The following is a 21,471-nucleotide window of genomic DNA, read 5'->3' as shown; positions in this document are numbered from 1 at the left end:
AGTCCGAGAAAAGGACGTGTCTAAAATTTCAGAACAATATCTTAAACACTGAGATACAGACGGGGTTAAAGGGTTTTCCGACGTCATTTTTTGAGTGTTATAAACTTCGTGGCAAATTTTATATACCCTGTTTAGGGCATAAAAATCGATTTTTCAAAATTGATCTTTAATTATTTCTTAAACATGTATTCAATAGTCATTTACTTATAAGAGTTCAATTAAAAAGTATAGCGTTTCCAATAAGCCGCCCAAAGCTGTAAATACATACCTGTCATTGTGTCGAAAGGCTGAGTGCTAGCAAAAAATTTCACATACGTGTGTACATACATACAAACCAAATTTGCCGCCAATGAGCGTAGCAACAGCGGCCACCACATACATACAGACATACATATATACGTACATATGTACATATATGTATGCGCCACAGCGGCGGTGCAACATCAAACACTTGCATTCAGTTATTGTACTTGGACAAAAAAACAATTGTCAGTATCTATTTTATTGGCTTGTGCTATACTGGCTTTGTATTGTCACTTAAAAAATATAAATATCCTTAAGACTAGCTTATATTTAAGTGGAGTATAATGTACACTGGGGAGCTTATAACTAGCTATATAACTAAGTATGTCGGTATGTTTGAATGTCTATTTGCTTGTTTGTATAAATATGCCAACAACCCCCCCGCATAGCTTAATATGTGCATAGTATAGTATAAGTATTTATATTTATATGTATAGTATGTATATTTATAGTTGCATGTATGCATTTATATATATACATATATATGTATTTACAGCAGTCATTATTTTGTTGGTGTTTATTTGTTGATTTGTGTGCGTTTGTTTGTATGCGCCGCATGCATGTTGTTATCGTTATCGTTTTTCGGTTTTATTTTGCTTTTGTTGTTGTTGCTTCATTTTCATGATTTTATACGTCCAACGTGGTAGTTGTTGTTGTAAAGTTTGTTGTTGTTGCTGTCGATTTTTGTTGTTGTTTTTGTTGTTGTTGTTGTTTTTTAAATTGTTTTTGTTGTTGTTGTTTTATTGTTTTTGTTGTTGTTGCATTTTTTTGTATTTTTTACTTGTCACTACATTCCGTTGTGCCATTTGAGGTTTCATCTTCTGTGGTTGTATCGCCCCCCGATTGAAAACCAGTCTTGTTGTCAGTGTCAGTTGAATTGTTCGAATCGGAGCACCTTGTGCAGACTCCCTGCATTAGTGTAACGTACACCTTGCCGCAGCGAACACATTCATCTTGTGGATCACCTGAAGTTAAGAATGGAAATTAATGCTGTGTGCTGCTGCCACTGCTCTTGCTGGTGCGACTGCTCTAGAAGTGCGCCGCAATCACACACACACACACATACATACACATAGAAACCAAGCAGACATGTGTGTATATATACATACGTCATACTGGCCAGCAGTTGCAAACATACATACATATGTATATGAGTGCTCGGCTTTGCGCCTGCGTATATGCCTGCAAGTTTGTCTGTTTGTATGCGCGTGTGTGTATGTGTGGTGTGTATGTGCGATGTGGTATAATGAAAAAATGTGGTAGTTCAACTTACCTTCATGTGTTTTCATATGAGCTCGTAAATTGCACGCTAATGCGAACTTCTTGTTGCACAATTCACAACCATGGGGCTTGTTGCCTGCAATGCCAATGTAAAAATTTATTATGATTTGTTTTTTTTTTCGTTTTTTTGTTTGTTTTACTTTGAATTTGCAAAGTTTTACTTTGTATTTGCGCAAGCAAAAAAGTATATAACGGTTAATGCCAATTTTTTCAATGACAAATTTTTTCAAAATTGCGCTAATTTCACAATTTTCTAATTCCAAGCAAAAAAAAAATAGATATATACATATGTACGTGTGGTATGTATAATTTTTAGCAGCTGCGCAATCATTATTTGTCAATATATTTTATAGAAATAATTTTAATTTCACTGGACTTATGCCACTCAAACGCGCTGTCATTGTAGGTGTGTGGGCATACAGGTTCACCAGTTTGTATGAGCAAAAAGTACCCACATAACTACTCAACGCTTATTTGCGCATATTTATGCATGCCATATAATACATATATACATATATATATACATACCTACATACATATGTATATAGATAAGCACATATGTATTTACTTATGAAATAAATCTTAAGCTGATTGTGTACTTATAAGTACTCAACCATTAAATGTAACAGCAACTTGTTGCTATTGAAGCAATGCGTCAAATACCTTGTAGGTATGCCATTCATGCATATATAAACATACATACATATACATACATATAGTGTTAAATGTGTGTTTAATGTACCAACCTGTATGCAGGAAAAGATGATTTTTGAGATTTGTCTGTTTCGAGAAACCGCGGAAGCAAATGTTACACTTAAATGGCCACGAGCCACTATGCACATACATGTGTGATTTCAAATCGCCGGGTGTTGGAAAGGATTTGGAGCATAAATTGCACTTATGCGGCTTTTCCTGTAAAAAAGGTAAAAATTTGACATTTTGTTAGCATTAATTAATTTAAATAGAAAAATACAAAAACTAAAAAATACACACAAGAAAATATATTAATACAGTACGCTCTAGATTTGTATGCCTAATAAAGTAACTGTATGTAATAAAAACTCGGCTATAATCGCGTAAGCGGTGTCTACGCCAATTAAGAAGAAGAAGAAGAAGATGTAATAAAAATTTATTTGACCGTTTATGAGTAGAAGTGTCAAACTCTCACAAATTTCATATTCAAAATTGTATTAGATGAGATGAAAGTGAAAAAGAAATAAGCAGTAAAAATGCAAAGGGTTAAAAATCAATAATGTTGCTCTTATTAACCCCGGATGGGCTTGACTATTTTGCACCTGTTTGCAACACACGATGATTGTAAGTCGAATCGAAAACAAAGCACGTTCAGAGTTAAGCATAAAAAGCATACATATGTACATATATAAAACTAATTCATAAGACTCCTTAACAGGTTACATACACTTGCAAGCCAGAAAAAAGCGTACACTTACAGAATTTCATTTTGAAAATTTTTGGATTCCCTTGATCGCGTTACCGATCTCCAGAAAGAACTCCGAGAGAGATATCTGGTGATGTGTAAGATATTTTGCCTAAAATTATCTCAATTCCGAAAGCAAACAAATTTATTATTCTTCTTCTTTATTGGCGTAGACACCGCTTACGCGGTTATAGCCGAGTTCACAACAGCGCGTCAGTCGTTCTTCCTTTTCGCTGCTTGCCGCCAATTGGAGATACCAAATGTAGCAAAATCCTTTTCCATCTGGTCTTTCCAACAGAGTGGAGGCCTTCCTCTTGCTCTGCTTAACCCGACGGGTACTGCGTCGAATACTCTCAGAGCTGGAGTGTTTTCATGCATTCGGACTATATGACCTCGCTAGCGTAGCCGCTGTCTCTTAATTCGCTGAACTTTGTCAATGTTGTCCTATATCTCGTACAGCTCATCGTTCCATCGACTGCGGTAATCGCCCTTGCCAATGCGTAAAGGACCATAAATCTTCCGCAGAATCTTTCTCTCGGAAACTCATAATGAGACTCATAAGATGTTGGTTCGAGTGACTTGTAGAATTTGGACTCTCTCGACGAAAAATTTTGCTTCTCAATTACCTACTCAGTCCGAAGTAGGTCAAAAGGGTTGTCTCTCAACCGAGGCTATTTTGTTCTTTTCATGAAGGGTGTGTTTTTAAGTGGCGGGTGCCAAACCCAGTGCACAACCTTGGGAAGGGATGTTACGCCTTCTCACTTTAGTTCACCTTCAAACGAATATTTTTTGTTACGCTCAGAGAATTTTCCTCACTTGCGTGAACTTCTACTCATGGCACCATTCTCCCAACTTTATTATTACAATAGATTAATTCAGGAATGATCTAATTCCTTAGAAAAGGAAGGAAAGTTCCGGGAGCATGCACTAAGTTAAAAAGTTTTTACAAACAGTTTTGGGAGTATTTTACCGATCAATTTCAAATTTCCAGAAAATATTGTCAAATGTTTGTATAGGTATATATAGACAAAACATTCGCAACAACACGTTGAATCTAATATCTCCATAAACTACATCTTTCCTTAATCCGAAATACATATGATTACGTTTGTTTCTAGTGAGTCTTGGTCAAAAAGTTTCCAACACTATGATTCATCTATTTATTCATCGAGGACACCAAGGGCTTAACTGACCAAAATTAAGCATGAAGGGACAATATAATGATGTTTTAAGTATTTGGTAGTCATGGTAAGCAAATTTGGATATTTTTTAGTGTATTGAGAACCCATCGGAGGTAAAAGAAAGCTTCCAACAATACCTAACCCCATTCTGCCTTGGAACTAAATTTCAAACAACTGAAGAAATTCACAGGTCATTATTTCCAGAGCCTTTATATGGCATAGTGGTCCGACCTGAAGAATATATTCGAAGATTAAAGCGCTGCCAGTCAGTTTGTATGGCAGCTGTATCCTATAAAGGTCTAATATCGGCGGTTCAGACAAATGAGCAACTTCTTGGAAAGATAAGAACGTATGCATTCAAATTGATTTCGCAAAAACTGAAGGACTAGTTCGCATATAAACAGATAGACAGACGAATATTGCTAATATCTTATTTAAACCATATTGCCTCACCCTGTATACTGATATACACCTGCCGACTATTTTACATTGCACTGATAAAGGCTGCACTCACCTTTATATGTGTCATTCGATGGTAGTACAAGTTGGAGCTGGCCGTAAACCGCTTGCCACACACCTGACATTCGTGCGGTTTTTCACCCGAATGTATGCGCCGATGCGTATTTAAACTGCTCGACGTGCTAAAGCCTTTCCCGCAAACCATGCACACATGTGGTTTCTCACCTGCAATTGGACCAAAGCAAAAAAAAAAATCGAATTTAAAATCATAACTTTTCGGACACAAAATAATATCGCGTTGAAAGCAAATATAACAAAAGAGATATATTTTTTTTCGAAACAGAAAATCAGCAACTTCACACTCTCAAAATCTTCGCATACATACACTCACACACACGCGCACACAGCCACGCCAGGAATGCATTCCTTGGTTTTGTTGCTTTTATTTTACTTTTAACGAAATGCAACAGGTGCAATTGTAGTCGTCTGCACCGCTGCGGCGCGTCTGCCTGCCTGCCTACCTGTATGCGTTCGCATGTGTCGCTTAAGTAGACTAGGTCTATCGAATGCCTTCCCGCAAACATCACAAGGCAGCAAACAGCGTTCACTTCGGCCGATTCGTGTGCGTTGCGGCGTTCGCTGATCACGGATCACTTTTTCACAGTTTGTTGAGTTTATAACATCACTTACGGGCTCATTTAATGATATCACCGAACCGGATAGATCACTCGATATTGACTTGTGTTCATCTTCACTACTCGAAACCGGCGAGACGGGTAGTGAGATGCGGTGCAGCAGGGAGGCGGAAAGATCAATTGGCGAATCTAACAAGTAGCAAAAACAAAAAAAAAATAACAATAATTATAGACCACGTACCCACTTGAACAGTCAATAGTTATGTACCTTTCATTATGGAATCCATCGTTTGACGATACATAGATATTCGCATGCGCATGAATAAGACTTCTTCAGGTCTTTCGGGCAGGTAGAATACAACAAGTTCCTGATGCGCTGCTATCGGTTTTATCGCCTCATATATGGGTTCACCTTTCACTTTCGTACAAATCATATTTACATTTGTATCACATACGTTTGAGACACGCAGAAAGCGTATCCAATTACAGCTACGCACTGGTTTATGAAATGCATCGGAGATCTCGTCGTACAAGCCGAAACGATGCCGGATCTAAAAATATAAGAAATGTTGAGAGTGTAAATTTTTGTTAAAATTGTCTATAATTGAAAAAGTATGAACGTAATCTCTAACATTTAATCGTTTAAAATGTATGACTTCCTAGTTCTTCTTTATTGGGGAAGATACCACGAACGCGGTTATAGCAGAACTTCCTAGTTGCTTGCACAATAAAAGCAGTTACTAATGAAAAGGCTGGAAAACAGACAGTCTCGAAAGCTTTCGCACAAATGGTAGGCCATTTAATTAGCCTCTAAAAACCTCAATAGGGTCTTGATGCGAAAACTTAGCCTATCTCTCCCAAACATCAACGTCACCTTTACACAGTACCCCGTGATCACAACGAACGAGGTTGACGACTAAAGCAAGGAGAAAAGTCCAGTTTAACCTAATTATCAGCATAAGGGCAAGATCGGCAGCCCTGCAACTAGGCTCGGATCTAAAAGGTCAGTCACCTACTCATCTTAAACCTATTAATTGATAATTTAGAATTTATTCCGTACATCCGTGTTCAGATCGAATATAGAGCATTACTATTTTCGACTTACGTTCGAGCAATTTACTTCTAAATATTTCTTCCAAGTATATCTTCGTCATTCTATTCGTTTACTTGCCAATCTCGGACTGGTTCAGAATTGTTACTGTCTCCATGAGTTAGTACAATATTCTACAATACATAAACGAATTCGTCTGGTCTATCGAAAACAGCTGTCGTCGCTTGAAGGCATTGTTGGCTAGGAGGTTGGAGCAGGTGGATGGCCGTTCTCACGACAGTTGGGTCTACGTAACCGAAATGGACCGGTTTTTTAACCGGTCAAGGACCATCAACTCGGCAGAATTCTGTCGCCACAAAAACAACAACAGTAGCTTGATGTTTGGTCGAAGCCACTCGGTATTTGGTGTTATGACACAAATATTCACATATTTTCGTAGAATCTCTTTTCGTATACACCAAAACCCCCTCGATATTTTTCGAGTAGCATAAAATATTTCAAAAAAAGGTCTGAAGAAAGCTAATTGTGAAAAACGGCATATGAATCTGGGTTCGCTCTGGTTAAGTAGACCCAACCTTCAGAAAACTTTTCTTGTCACTCCTTTGTTAGCGGCACAAACTAAGAGCTCAGCCTGCAACATACTAGTTACGCGAGTTTTTTGGGGTTAGCACTCAGTCAAAAACATCCAAATAAAATCAGGATCGTTAGTTAGTTAGTCTTGGGTGAATGTTGGTGGAGGGGTTTAGGAGCTCTCTGTCAATTCCAGCTTCCGAATTCCTGACTAGCTGTCTTCCAAGCTGAGGTTGCAGCCATTAAAGTAGTAGTAGATCTGCTGTTACGGAGTGCAGCCTCCTTCAGAGAAGTGACCATTTACTAAGATAGCAGAGCGGCGATAGTAGCCTTAAGCTCATTTACAGTGCATACAGGGTTGATCGGAGAGTACCTAACCTCACTGTCAATAGCAACGAGTGTCTTTGTTATAAGACTAATGATGGTGCGGGCCATAGCGGAATCGCAGGAAATTGTAAAGCTAATGAGCTAACAAAGAAAGGAACCCTAAAACCGCCATCTCCCGTACCTCTTATGGTCTACTAATAAATCGTTGGGCTTCGCGGAAGTTTGGCCAGCGCTGGGCCATCATCGGTACTTCCGCTGTCGCAAAAGCCTTTTTGGCCCAAGATCAATCGCAGGAGATCTCTTTGCCCTCAGGCTAGCATATTCCTAGTTGTGGGACTTTTAGTAGGCCATTGCCCTGTTGGCGTCCCTGCTGTACGATTGGGAATCTTAGTAGACGCCATTTGCCGAAGCTGTAAGGAAGAAGATGAGTTGGAAAAAAATAAACACTTCCTTCTTGACTGTCTGGTATTTTGTAGATCAAGACTTAAACACTTGGAAGCGCATATCTTCAGAAATCCCACCGAACTGGCGGGAGTTGAAATTTTACGCCTATGCCAATTGTTTTTTGGCTACTAAGCGTTTTGCTAATTTATAAGCTCGAACATAGGAGTCCCTCTTTTCTATGGCTTCACAAAGAACGACATACAAATAGCTGTCCACGTGCGAACTTCGATCAGCCATGTAGCCTAACTAACCTAAGGTTAGTTTACCAATTTATGTAAACCAGCCTTCTAAGTAAAATTGTACATTTAATGGTTCCTAGAGCGGCTTTATACATATATCCACTTTGGATCGCTTATTTGCTAAGGAGTGATGCTGTGGGAAAAGAAGAAATACGAGTATTCTGAGAACATGCTCAAGCATCACTTTTCACTCAAATGAATTTTGGTGTAGAGAAAAAGAAGTTGGTAGTTTCTTTGTTGTCGTTAGACTCCTGGAACCCTGATTTTAATATAATTATGACTACTATCCAAGCAAAATATTATTTGAATAAGGTTTGCTCTGTCACGGACAACAAAAATACTTTATGGACGTGGCGCTGGATTCCACAGATAATGCATTTGGCTGCAAAAGAAAACGGAAATATTGCGCCTCTTGCCGGCATTATAAGCAAAAATAGCTTAAAACACCTTCGATTAAGGTAACAATTCAGTGAAATTATGAGTGTACATCGACTACATAGAAAAATTAATCAATAATAACGACATGTTCTCTCAACGACAATCTTTCCACTGCTGCTGCAGCTCAAGCACTTAAAAAACAACAACATTACACTAATTCTCTTAAGCATGAAAGTGCTAAAGATCATGCGCATAAGTGCAGCCGTAAGTGGAAATTTTCGAATAAGCGCATAAGGTAACTTGTTGCAACAAAAAATACACAACAACAACAAAATCAATATGACATTTGGAAAAACGGACCCAGGCAGCATTTGATAACTTCTGCTTTACGCATGCAAGCACTAATTCATTTTTTCCGCTACTACTCCACTCTCGCACTCATCGCCAACATAATTTCTTATTAATTTTTTGTCGATTTGTTGTTGTTGTTGGTTTTTCATCGGTAGTTACTTAAATACATGTTAACCTCTTGTTGCTATCCACACTTATGTACGAATAGGTTTCGTGATTGACGGTATTTCTACGCTAAGCTACTGTGTTATTGCTGTGTTTGTTGCTATTATTGTTGTTGCAGCTGTTGCTTTACCGCTGTTGGCTGTTGTTATGATTGAAATGACGTGAAGCCGGCTGCTGTGCTGTTTGCTGTGCGATGCTGCCTTGTGCGGTTGTTCTGTTCTTGATGATGAGTTGATTACAGTTCAAATTATTTAAGCGCGTTTTGATATTATTCGTCTTTTATGCGCAGCAAGTGAGATCAACTTTTGGCCATACATGCACACTCACACATACATACATACATACATATTTGCTACCAACAGATCATCGCACCTTGGCGCATAGCACCGACATAAGCATCAAGCGGCTACAGAACCACACAGCTCATCACAGCTCACCAGAGCTCAGCTCAGTTTGGCTTAGCTCAAGTTCAGCCTCATTTTCAGCTGAAGCAAAGTCGAATCTCTTTGATGTTTCGTAGAAGTGCTCGTTGTTTACCTTTCGTGCATAAACTCATAAGTTATAGTCATGCAATTTAAATGTTGACTCTTGTGGTGGCTCTTTTGTTTCTGATTTTGACAATGACAGGAAGCGCAGGTACAACAAAAAAGCAAAAAAAAAAACAACAAAGAACTCGAAAACATCAACTACTGATTTTTAGTCATTAATGTAAAGACTCTACATTCAAATAAATATACTTAAATAACTTTAAATACGGTTGAATACTTGTATATACATAAATATATACATGTACCTATGTGTGTGTTTGTTTGCGTGCACACTTATTTCAAAGCTGGATTTGTACCGAAAATGGCGTTGATACTCATAAAGCCACAAACATGCGTAGCTTTGTGCCATAACAAAAAAATAATAAATATTACATTTCACCTACGATTATTTTGCCATTATGCAGAGCTTTTAAGTGGCATACCAGAAATGGTGTGGTTGAGTAGAGTTTTCTAATTCTATGTGCCACAACAATTGATAGGCGGTACAAGCTGGGTGCGATAAGGTACTTGCTTAAAAGTCAAAGCCGCCGAGTCATAAAAGACAAAAAATAAATAGATAAGTAAGGAAAAGCTAAGTTCGCGTATAAACGAACATTTCATATTCTTACAATATTTCATACTCTTGCACTTAGTTATATGGGTCTAGGACACGTTTTCACCCGATTTGATCCATTCTAAGCGCAAAGATGCGCCGTTATTAGAAAAACCCGCTCTCTCCATCCACCGGACAAAAAAATTAAATTATCTGCTCACCGAAGTGTTCTCTCAATAAATCTGTTGACTGATATGTGGCGATGTTTGGGAAATGGCGTTAAATTTCGCCGAGATCGATAGCTTCAATTTCATGCATCAAATAGTCAGTTATCATGGATGACGGTTACGTTCTCACCGGCATCATTTTTGAAGAATTATGGACCGATGACTCCACCGGACCACAAACCACACCAAACCGTTATTTTACCTGGATGAAATGGCAGCTCTTGATTCTCTTCCGGTTGCTCGACGTCCTAAATGCAGAAATTTTGCTTGTTTACCTGTTATTGAGCAAGAAATGAACCTCATCGCTGAACAAAATTTAGTCCGAAAGCGCCGGATCTTATTGCAACTTTTCAAGAGCCCATAGACCGGAAAGATGTCGCTTGAAAGGGTCCAGCGGCTTCAGTTCTTCCGCAAGCTGTATTTTGTACGCTTTCAATTTAATTTTTTTTTAATTTTCGACCCCTTTTGGAGCATACGGTTCGTATAAAAGCAATAACGTGCCAAAAATTCTTTTCCAAGGCGTTAATCGGGGCGGAATCAAGCTACTTCACACAACCTTCAAAAAACAGTCCAGCTGTGTTAGATTAAAAGAATTTTGTGGCCACGCCACATGCCCGCGACGCAAGGTATTGCGCTCACAAAAATTTCCTTCAATAAATTGATTGTTCCCTTGGCTGTATGGTCTTGTTGGAACCAAAGATTGTTCACATCAACTTCCTCCAATTCAGGTATGAAAAACTCATCAATCAGGGCTCTATAGCGTTTACCTTTTTGAAGAAATATGGACCTTCTTCCTCTTTAATCAGGGCTATATAGCGTTCACCATTTTTGTAGAACTATGGTTTCCCCTTAGAGTGCACCAAAAAATGACTTTTTGGGGATGTAACGACGTCTCAACAGTAGCTTGTGCATTATCAGTTTTTTCTTATTAAAATAGGGATTTAACCAAAAATGAGCTGCCTCGCTGAACATAATTTTCAATAAATTTTCTTGTGAAAATCGGAATCGGTTGTCATCTCGTTTTGGACCCATTCACCGAACATATGATGCGGTTGGTAGTCTTTCGGCTTCAATTCTTGCAGAAGTTGGATTTTGTAAACCCGCAAATCAAGATCCCTTACTAAATCTTCATAAAGTGGATGAGTACGGCTACAATCGTTGCGCTCGATGGCGTATGGACTCATACGGGTCTTTTTCGATATTCTGTGCCACAGCAGCAATAGCGTCTGCAATGCGCACTGTGCGACGTCACTAAACGTGGTGCAAAGCCGATCCATAGAATTACCGACTCTGCTGGGCGATTATGTCTGCCGAATAATGGACGTTGTCAGCAGATGAATACAGATTTCATCTGTTACCACCTCAAGCAATATCATCCGTCTGCCTTTGAGGTTTAAGACAATCAAATTTTATCTTGTTCTTGAAAGCAGCATCAACAGAGTAAACAATTTCAGACTTAAAGACCTCTTTAGAAACAATAGTTTCAGAAATACTTTGAATTGAGTACTAAAATGGGCTGAGTTTTCAATAACCTCACATAGAAGACAGATATGAGCCGTTAATTCGGACGGACGAAATGATTCTAGGACAGATTTGACTACTTCTTAAAGGCTTGTTTCGGACCATTTTATGAAGCAAATGAAGAAATAATGAGCTAAAACCAGAAACTCTAAGACTATTTTATGCGCTAACTTCTGAGAATAGCAATGGGAAAGGGATATATTGTCCGCGAAAGACAAACCTACCATAATTATTACGGACTAAGTTTTCTTGTTATATGTATCTTGGAGCTACGATAACTACTTCGACCGCATCGGTAAGCAAAACAAGCATTTGGAATGCTCAAAAATATATCATCTCAATTATCCATGCGAACAAAACTTCGTTTTTTAAAATCTGATAACAAATCTGTTTTGCTCCTTGGTTGTAAGACTGAATGTTTTCACTCGTGATTTACAAATACTGCAATTCTTCGCCAATCGTTGTCTTCCCTGAATACTATTTAACATATTTATTGCCGAAATATTATTACCAATCAAGCACAATGGAGCCGCACATAACAAAATCAGTTGTGCTTTGAAATCCTAAGTCAAATGGGTTGGGATTGGACTTACACAAATTATGACATGACAAAAATGTTATTGAGTGGAACACGCCGGGACAGAAATGCGTTAGCAGATCACAACCACAACTGGAGAAGGTAGTTAGGAGCTGAATTCAGACCAAAGAAAAAAATAGAGGCGAAAAAATCGGTTAACGGAGACAGGAGAGATTGAAATTATTATTTTTCCTTGCAGAAGTAATAGGAACAAATATAGATAATATACTTGTATAAGTTCCATTAATGAATCTTAACAACTGCGAAGCGTGATACAACGATTAATACATTCTACTGGTATCAAAGTGAAGAACTTTCGAATCTCCGAAAACCAGAATTAAGAGCATTTCAGTCTTCTTGCTTTGAAATGATGGAGCAACTATTGTATTAGGGTAAGCCAGAACAAAACTGCTTAGACGGTTATTGCAAAGTCTTCTCAGCCTACCATCTCCGCATTTGCAACCAACCGTCTGGTTTCTTGGTTCATGAGTCATGAATGAAGTGGTCTACGCTTTCAACTATGCATATATCCTTATATGCAATATAAATTGCAATTCTACATAATTTCTCAATGAAATCTAAAACCATTATCCCACGATTGAATGCCATCAATTCTCATCATTTTATTTCATCTTATCAATTCCCAGTCAATAGGCCAGCCGTGGTCAGCTGTGGCATAAATATGTGGGATTTAACATTAAACTTGTGGGATTTGGTTTTGTTCTGTCATCACAACGTCACGCCATTTACTCGCAGGCATATTAAATAACTTCAATTCACAAATGCATAACGTCTTTGACATTGCACATATTTGCACACATATTAATCAGCATCGTCATCAGCCAATATGTTATGTGATTGATATTATGATGGATTGTGCGTTGTGCAATCGTCTGCTAGCGTCACGGACATTGAACTTAACCAACGCCAATGACTAAAACTAATGCCTGTTTCTGCCATAAATGTAGTAACCGCATATCGATAGTATATTATATGCGTAATAGTTGTTGTGTTTGTTGTGACAACAGTATTGACAGCACTTGCGTGGCGACTCTAAACCAGTACAAGTGTGCGGAAAATCACACTTTCACTGATTGAAAATGGATGAAGATTTTTGACAGCAATGCAACAAGTGCACACCAGACTTATTTAGAGCGTGCAAATATTTGTCCATGTGTGTGTGCAAGTTTGTTTATTTATGTTGTTTATAAGTGTTTGAGGTAATTGGCACAGCTATTTGGTGGAGGTGACATAAAGGATGCATTTGTGAGTTAACTTGTTCAAGCGTGAGGCTTACAGGACACAAAAACGCCTAAATTTAATTTTTGAAATTTTGAGAGTACGAAAGAGGGTATGGAATTTTACTCTTTAAGCCTTTATTAAATATATATTTGAAATTATTAAAAAACTCTGTTGACATTTTGATATAAAGTAGCGGCTATTAAGCTAATAAGGAGCATGCATCAGCTTCTTTGTAGAATATGGTCGGACGTTTGGAATTTAAGAGTAAAAGTAAAAGCGAGACCCCACAATCTTCTCCAAATACCATAGAATAAGCCTCCCCAACATCACATATAAGGTTCTATCGAGCGTACTGTGTGACAGACTGAAGCCTACCGTCAACAAACTGATTGGACCTTATCAGTGTGGCTTTAGATCTACAACCGACCAGATTTTCACCATGCGCCAAATTTTGGAAAATACCCTCTTCACCGATTTTAAAGCCGCCTTCGACAGCACGGAAAGGATTTGCCTCTATGCCGCTATGTCTGAACTTCGTATCTCCGCAAAGCTTATATGGCTGTATAAGCTGATGTTGAGCAACATCAAAAGTTCCGTTAGGATCGGGAATGTCCTCTTCGAGTCGTTCGATACCAAGCGAGGTTTCAGACAACGATACTTCTTGTCGTGTGACTTCCTCAAGCTATTGCTAGAGATAATAATACGAGCTGCAGAGCAAAATAGAAAAGGTACAATCTTCTATAAGAGTGTACAGCTGCTGGCGGACGCCAATGAGATTGATATCATTGACCTCAACATCGGTGCCGTGAGTTCTGTTCTCTCCAGACTGGATAAGGAAGCGCAGCAAATGGGTCTGGTAGTGAACGAGGGCAACTTGGAACCTAACTAACTAACTTGGAACCAGTATTAACACCAACAACAATGTCAGCTTCGAAATCCAACGCATAATAACTCTTGCTAACCGATTCTACTTCGGACTGAGTAGGCAATTGAGAAGTAGAGTCCCCTCTCGACGAATAAAGACCAAACTCTGTAAGTTACTCAATATTCCCGTCCTTCTATGTGGTGCAGAGGCATGGACGATGACAATATCTGTTGAGTCGACGATACGAGCTTTTGGAAGAAAGCTTCTGCGAAAAACTTATGGCGATTTGCGCATTGGGAACGGCGAATACCGCATTCGATGGAACGATGAGCTGTACAAGTTATACGACGACATTGACATAGTTCAGCGAACTAAGAGACAGCGGTTACGCTGTCTAGATAATGCCGTTCAAATGGACGAAAACACTCCAGCTCTGAAAGTATTCGACTCAGTACCCGGGAAAAGCAAGGAAAGAATAAGACTCCACTCTGTTAGAAAGACCAGGTGGAGAAGGACCTGGCTACACTTGGAATCTCCAATTGGCGTCAAACAGGGAAAGGTGAACGACTGGCGCACTGTTGTAAACTCGGCTATAACCGCATAAGCGATAAAGAATAAAGAAGAAGGCGTACCGAAGTCTTCGAGTACCATCGACGTCTCATTGCAAAAATACAGATTCGAGAAAATCTCATCTAAAATTGTATGTGCTGAAGGTGTTTGACCGAAACGCTTCCACACTACAACGGACAACTGAGAAAACATTTTTTTTTTTTTTTTTGCCGTTAAAACATTTGGGTAATATTTGTAGCACCCAAAGGTATATAGTACTTCATGAAAAATTAATTTTCGATATTTAAAAATCCAAGACTGGCATTTATATTTTATTCCGTAACGGCATTTATTTTTTTATTTATATGTAAATATATTTGTATGTATGTATGTAAATTAGATCAAAGCGCATAAATTGCTGATGTTCATCAAATTCCCACGCATCTTGCTAGAGGGTGTGTGTTTTTTAGCTTAGATCGCTTGACTTTTGATAACCAGTTGAATTAATTTTGACGGTTTTGCGGTAAGGCGTCAACAGCAGTCACTTAGGTCGGCGGTCCAAGCATGTCCGTATGTATGTATGTATGTATATTCACCCCCACCGGTACTCACATATGTGGTCTAAGAAAAAGTTCTCAGTCGTGGTCATTCTCCCATAACGGCGAAAAGACACCGTCGTGAAGACGTTCTTTAAGAAGTTCCCATGTTTTCTTAATGCTAAAAAGCTATTGTTCAAAACGCTACTTTTACACTTGTTGCACACGGAAAACGGGAAGGGTGGGTTAATAGTTGAATTTTGATGTTAAATTACCCCACGTAATGTTTGCAACATTCACACACACATACACATATGCACATATGTATGTATATGTGTATATGCAGTGCATAGCAGTCGGGAAGTACAAATATTAAACTGAACTAAAAACGCATAAATTGTATGTGTGGGTACAACTACCCATAGTTAATAGCTATTTACAAGCACACACACCTACATACTCACAAACGGCTTGGTAATAACGTCGTTGCTGGTGCTTACCAAGCGTGAAAAGAAAAGACGTTATACTTAGACTTTTCTCAAGACGCCAATGCTTAAGACAATTATGCTCATTTGACGGAATTGCATGCTACGCCATATGAAGACACACTATTAACACATTCATACAGTCATACACATATACACACAGAGTTGACAGCCAGCCATCCCGTTTAATCGGGAAGCGTGGGAATTTTCCCACAGACACTTAATGAATTACTGCCCATCCACTGGGTGAGGGTGAAGGTGTGTTTCTATGCGGGCGGTATGCGGGCTACAGTGTACTTAGAACCCCTCTGTATTATACGAAATTGTCGACTTTCAACAGGTACAAAATTACAACAATAAATATATGTTAAGCGTTAAAACTGTTGCATGCGTTCATATTTATGGGTATTTGTATGAATTTGTTTGCGGCTAATTATGTGAATTTTTCATGTCTGTGTTTGTGTGTGTGTGTAGGTGCAATGTAAATATGTTTTGTATGGTTTTAAAATCATTGTGTCTATATAAATAATTGATTTTTCGCACATAAATATTTTTAATTAAATTTAATATTAGATTTTATATTTTTAATATGAATAAATGCATGCAAATAACCGTTATCAGTTAAGGTAGAGAAATTAAATGTGATCTCCGTGTTAAATGCTAATTAAAATAAATCAAATAATTTATTTTTTAATATTTTTCCTTAATTGAGATTTTATTTTAATTTATTATTATTATTTTATTATTAGAAAAAGTGTTAAAAATATTACTTAGATTTTACAAGATAATAACGAAGGTTAACATAAAACGCGGATTTGAAATAAAATATTAGTTAAAAATAACAAAAATGTTCAAAAACCAGATAAACATTGACTTCTCATGCACCGAAGCTGTAATATCCTTCACCGCTGCATTTATTATAGCATAAAAGGGCATAAATCTTTAACATGATTTCGAACATTTAGCTTGTATCTTTACTAGAGGCGACATATAGTAGTCCGATTTAAACGATTTCTTTGGATATTGTAGCCTTGTCTTGGACAATAAGATCCTTAAAATATCTTGTCCAAGAAATAAGTTTTCCACACAATAACATCATTTCGATTGATCAGCTTACATGGCAGCTATATGATATAGTGATCCGATCCGAACAATATTTTCAAATATTGTGCTGCTGTCTTAAAAAATAATACGTGTCAAAATTCAAGTAGATATCTCGTCAAATTAAAAAGTGTTGATACAAGGACTTGATTTTGATAGGTCAGTTTGTGTGACAGCAATGGCCTATAGTAGTCGGATATCGGTTCCAAACAAAAGCAGCTGCTTAGAGAGAAAAGTATGGGAGCAAAGTTTCGGAAGTACTAGATCGCGTATAACAGACAGACAGAAAGACCGACGAGGCCCGATCCCCGAATCCTTATAAGATACCAGTCGTTTTTTCTGCTGGCAATTTCTTGAGTTAACTTGAGAAACCCACAATCAACTTCCTATATCAAGGCTTAAAATAGTCTGTCACAAAAGTAAAGGTTAATCAGTTTTTGAACTCAAATTCTATTTAAGAATTAGATCAAAACGTTCGTAAGATGAATTGAGGTTAGAAATTTATGGTATAATTCTGGTAGGCAAGACTTTTTGAGTTAATTTGAACTCGAATAACCCACAATCAACTTCCTTTTTCCAGACTTATAAACAGTGTGTCGCAAAAGTAAAGGTCGATTACTTTTGAATTCAAATTAATGATAATAATTAGACCAAAATGTCCGTAAGATGAATTTAGGTTATGAAATCATAGTATAATTCTGGTAGACATTTTTGACATACTCTACTTATAATACTACAAAAGTATATGTATGTATATATTATTGTTACATTCATGTTTATTACAAATGTTTTTGATTATGTTGTTCCAAATCGGTGTATATAAACACAATTATAGAAAAATACCTTTATTTTTCAAATATTATTATACAAAATTTATTTCAAACAATTTAAAAAATACCATAAATATGGATAGTCTTTAAATCACGGTTATTCCAGTTAAATAAATTTGATAATCTCAGAATCGCCCCTGACTTACGTAATATCTGACTAGCTTTGATATTTACACAAAATCAGTTCAAGAAGCTTAATTTTTTGAAAATTTTTCGAGAATAGTGGAACTATATTTCTCAACTTTCATAAATTCGTTTTGAAATTAAAAGCTAACCTATAAAGGAGCAGGGAAATGCTAACTGTCGAGGCGAAACTGAATTCTTAGCTGTTCCAATTAGTTTTCTAGGCTAATTTAAATGTTGTAATTAATCTTAGTTTCATACGAGCTTAGGTTGGTTGAGAGTTCCTTCGCGGAACAACCCCTATGAACCATAACACCTCTTAAAACTCAACAAAAAAATAAAAAAAAATAAACGCAGAGGCCAATTACGCGCATATGGTGAGAATGGATCGACGCTAAACACAGGATTTATTTATAATACGATTGATCGTTTATTAACACAGATTTATTTGAATGATAGGTTAAGGCTTTTATGGTTAAACTCTTAAGCTAAGCAAAATTTTAACGATTTAGCCTTAAACCCCTTAACCTAAGCAACTCTTGATACAAAATAGAGAAATAAATGAGGTTTGCACCCCGACCCAAGATCTATTGTGCCCTCTCTTAAGTCACAATGACTCACTTAGCACCAGCATATTGATAAAATCCATAGACCCATGTTAAATAAGTATTTCTTGAGCATGCAATGACTAGTGTAGAAAGCGATAATCAGCCTTAGTTTGCCCCTTGAGGGGTTAAACACATACATATTTAAACCTACAAAGGTTGTAACCACCCATTAGCAACTTGAAATGGCGCATGCCTTGAAGTTGTTACCAAAACTAATCCCTACCCACTCCTTCATCCATGCAGAGCAGCTCCTTTATTGGTTGGGTTGGTCCCCCCGCAATAGAAGATTCAGGTCTTACCATGTTGGTGGATGCTGCGGGTGAGCTCATCAGCCAGTTCGTTCCCGGCTATACTTCTGTGACCAGACACCCAGATAAGGTGCACTTGGTTGTGATATGGATAGACTGTTCGGCCCTTCTATGCACTCCTGCACCAGTAGCGATTTGATCTCGCCCACAGAGATCGCTTTAAGTGTCGCTTGAATGTCGCTGAGTATGACTATACGTACAACAAATACACGTATGATATATAATAATTTTCACAATTCTTAAATAGAATAATGTAAGAACTATTTTAGGTAATAAAAAAATTTATTTTCCTCAAATTCGCTCAAAACAGCACCAACAAATATATGGCATAATAACAAACGTTTGACAGCTGAGATGTTATCACTGTTGTGGAACAGTATTCATGATATTTTATCCGTATTGAGCGTTTGTTTGTCATTCGCTTCAAAATTGGTGTTTTTTGAAGTTATAATATTTTATTTATTATAATTTATGTTTATTGTTAACCCTTCTGCACTTGTCCCGCATTGGCAAGACCACGCTCTAAGCATCAGGGGTCTCTACGGCATGATTCAATGGAAGAGTAACCGATAGTGAGGCCACAGAGTCTGTTAAAATTCGCGACAAGCTCATGCATCCTAAAGGATAACTACTCCTCTTGGACTTAACTCCATCTGGTATCGCAAAAGACCAAACTGGTTTATCCGTGGCTTTTTGGCCTGCCAGATTAACCTAAGCTAAACTAATCTATTGTTAACACTTTAACTTGCTACTAATTTTCAATCAATACGCCACTTCCTAAAATCTAAGTAAACCCTTTGTTTATCAAAATATCATTTTTACTTTCTGCAATTTTGCATATAAATCTGTATGTATGTTTGTATGTGCAACTAACGACTTCCGTAACCGCTAGCATTTAAGTAATACGAAACCCCGTCGCTTGTAACTAAATTGATTTCACGTTTTTAATTTCATTTTAATAATTTTCAATTTAATTTCAAACTATATTCTTGGCAATTTCATACTAATTAAGGCTGCAGAGATTTCTGTATATGTGTATGTATGCATATACATAAGTCTTTCTCTATGTATGTACATAGATAAGTCTTTATTTGCTTTGTAGCTTGAAATTTGCATAATTTTGTTTGTGCTGTTGTTGTACTTACATCATTTTCATCGAGATATTGAAATGCGTCCAGCTTGTCCCAACGTATCGTGCCTTGAAAGGGATAAAAAATTGTGCCTTGCTCGATGTATGATGTTGTCCACACTGTGATTTCGGCCTCGTGATTTGCCGTTATTGTTGTGGCGGCGAGCGACAGCTCTTTTGGTATTAAAACACACGTTTCCATTGTTGTTTGAATTGTTTTTGTTAAAAAAAAAATGTTTTTGAATTGTTTTGGATTCAAATTTTTTATTTTATTGTTTTTGATTAAAATTTTTTGTTTTATTATTTTATTGTTTTTGATTAAAAAAAAATTGTTTTAAAACTTTAAAATTAATTTTTGTTTGTTTTTTTATTTTTAATTCTATTATTTTTCTATACTTTGTTGTTAATTTTTTATTATTATATGATTTTTGAATTGTTTTCAATATTTAAAATTATTTTTTGTTTGTGTTTTATTTTTAATATTTTATTTTCCTATTCTTTATTAATTTTTTAATTTTATATTTTTTATGCTTCTATTTTATAAATTTTTTTTTAATTTTTTGCTTTATAACATTATTATTATTATTTATTTCTATATTTTATTAATAATTGTTCAAGTTTTTGTTTGTTTTTAATATTATTATTTCTTATTTTTATTTTATCAATTTTTATTTAATTTTTATTTGTTTATTGTTTCTTTAGTAATCACAAAACTATTTGTTTTTATTTTTGGTATAATTTTTTAAAACTATTATTATATAAATTACTATTATTAATATTATTATTAAGTCCCTACATAAATTTTTGCACTCAAAATTGTTTTTCTTACGCCATTAGTGCGTTATGTGTTTGTTGCTGTTTGTGTTGAAATATTTGTTTTTCAAAAAACTGTTTATCAAACAAAATTAATTGTTTTTCTACGCATAAAAATCAGTTTTTGCGTTTATTGTTTATTAATAAAATATTTAATAATTGTTCTAAAACGTTACATCAAAAAGCCGACACGCTAATTCGTATTTTGTATTTTCCAATAAACAGTATTGAACGAGTTTGCGTTAGCGCGTACGCGATTTATACTTCAAACAAACGAAACAACAACGTACAAATTGTAGTTGTCGTGGTTGTGGTAGTAGTAGGACCCTTTTCCTTCAACACTAAACTAATACTGTCCGATCAGGATTGTCCGCACCAGCCATGACCTTCGGAATGAAATACATAGCAGCGTACACACCTGATACAGGCCGCACTAAATGCAAGACCGAAAATTAAGAGCTACTCAGCTAAGCTCATTTAGCTCAATGCTCCAATACGTTACCAAAAACAAGATCAACATTACACAACGTTAATTTAATCGATTGATCGTACATACATACAAACACACACACACACACACAGGTGCATGCAGGCGAGCAGTGTGCGGCAAATACTCGCGCCACATACGCACATACCTACAAACAAGCATCTGAAT

General features: G+C 36.8%; 1 protein-coding gene across 1 annotated transcript; it reads right to left on the bottom strand.

Moving 5' to 3' along the window:
* Window positions 1–456: 456 nt before the first annotated feature.
* On the bottom strand, window positions 457–20,355 carry LOC126753148 (zinc finger protein 225-like). The gene is made up of 7 exons (XM_050464352.1): window positions 20,020–20,355; window positions 5,566–5,848; window positions 5,184–5,486; window positions 4,718–4,887; window positions 2,331–2,496; window positions 1,577–1,660; window positions 457–1,268 (listed from the first exon to the last, which is right to left on the bottom strand). Exons 1-7 carry the CDS (start codon window positions 20,203–20,205, stop codon window positions 1,081–1,083), a joined length of 1,380 nt encoding a protein of 459 aa, XP_050320309.1. The 5' UTR covers window positions 20,206–20,355; the 3' UTR covers window positions 457–1,080.
* Between the last annotated feature and the right edge of the window lie 1,116 nt (window positions 20,356–21,471).

This window comes from Bactrocera neohumeralis, chromosome 3, assembly GCF_024586455.1.
Source record: "Bactrocera neohumeralis isolate Rockhampton chromosome 3, APGP_CSIRO_Bneo_wtdbg2-racon-allhic-juicebox.fasta_v2, whole genome shotgun sequence".
NCBI lineage: Eukaryota > Metazoa > Arthropoda > Insecta > Diptera > Tephritidae > Bactrocera > Bactrocera neohumeralis.
This window is presented reverse-complemented; position numbering and strand designations above follow the sequence as displayed.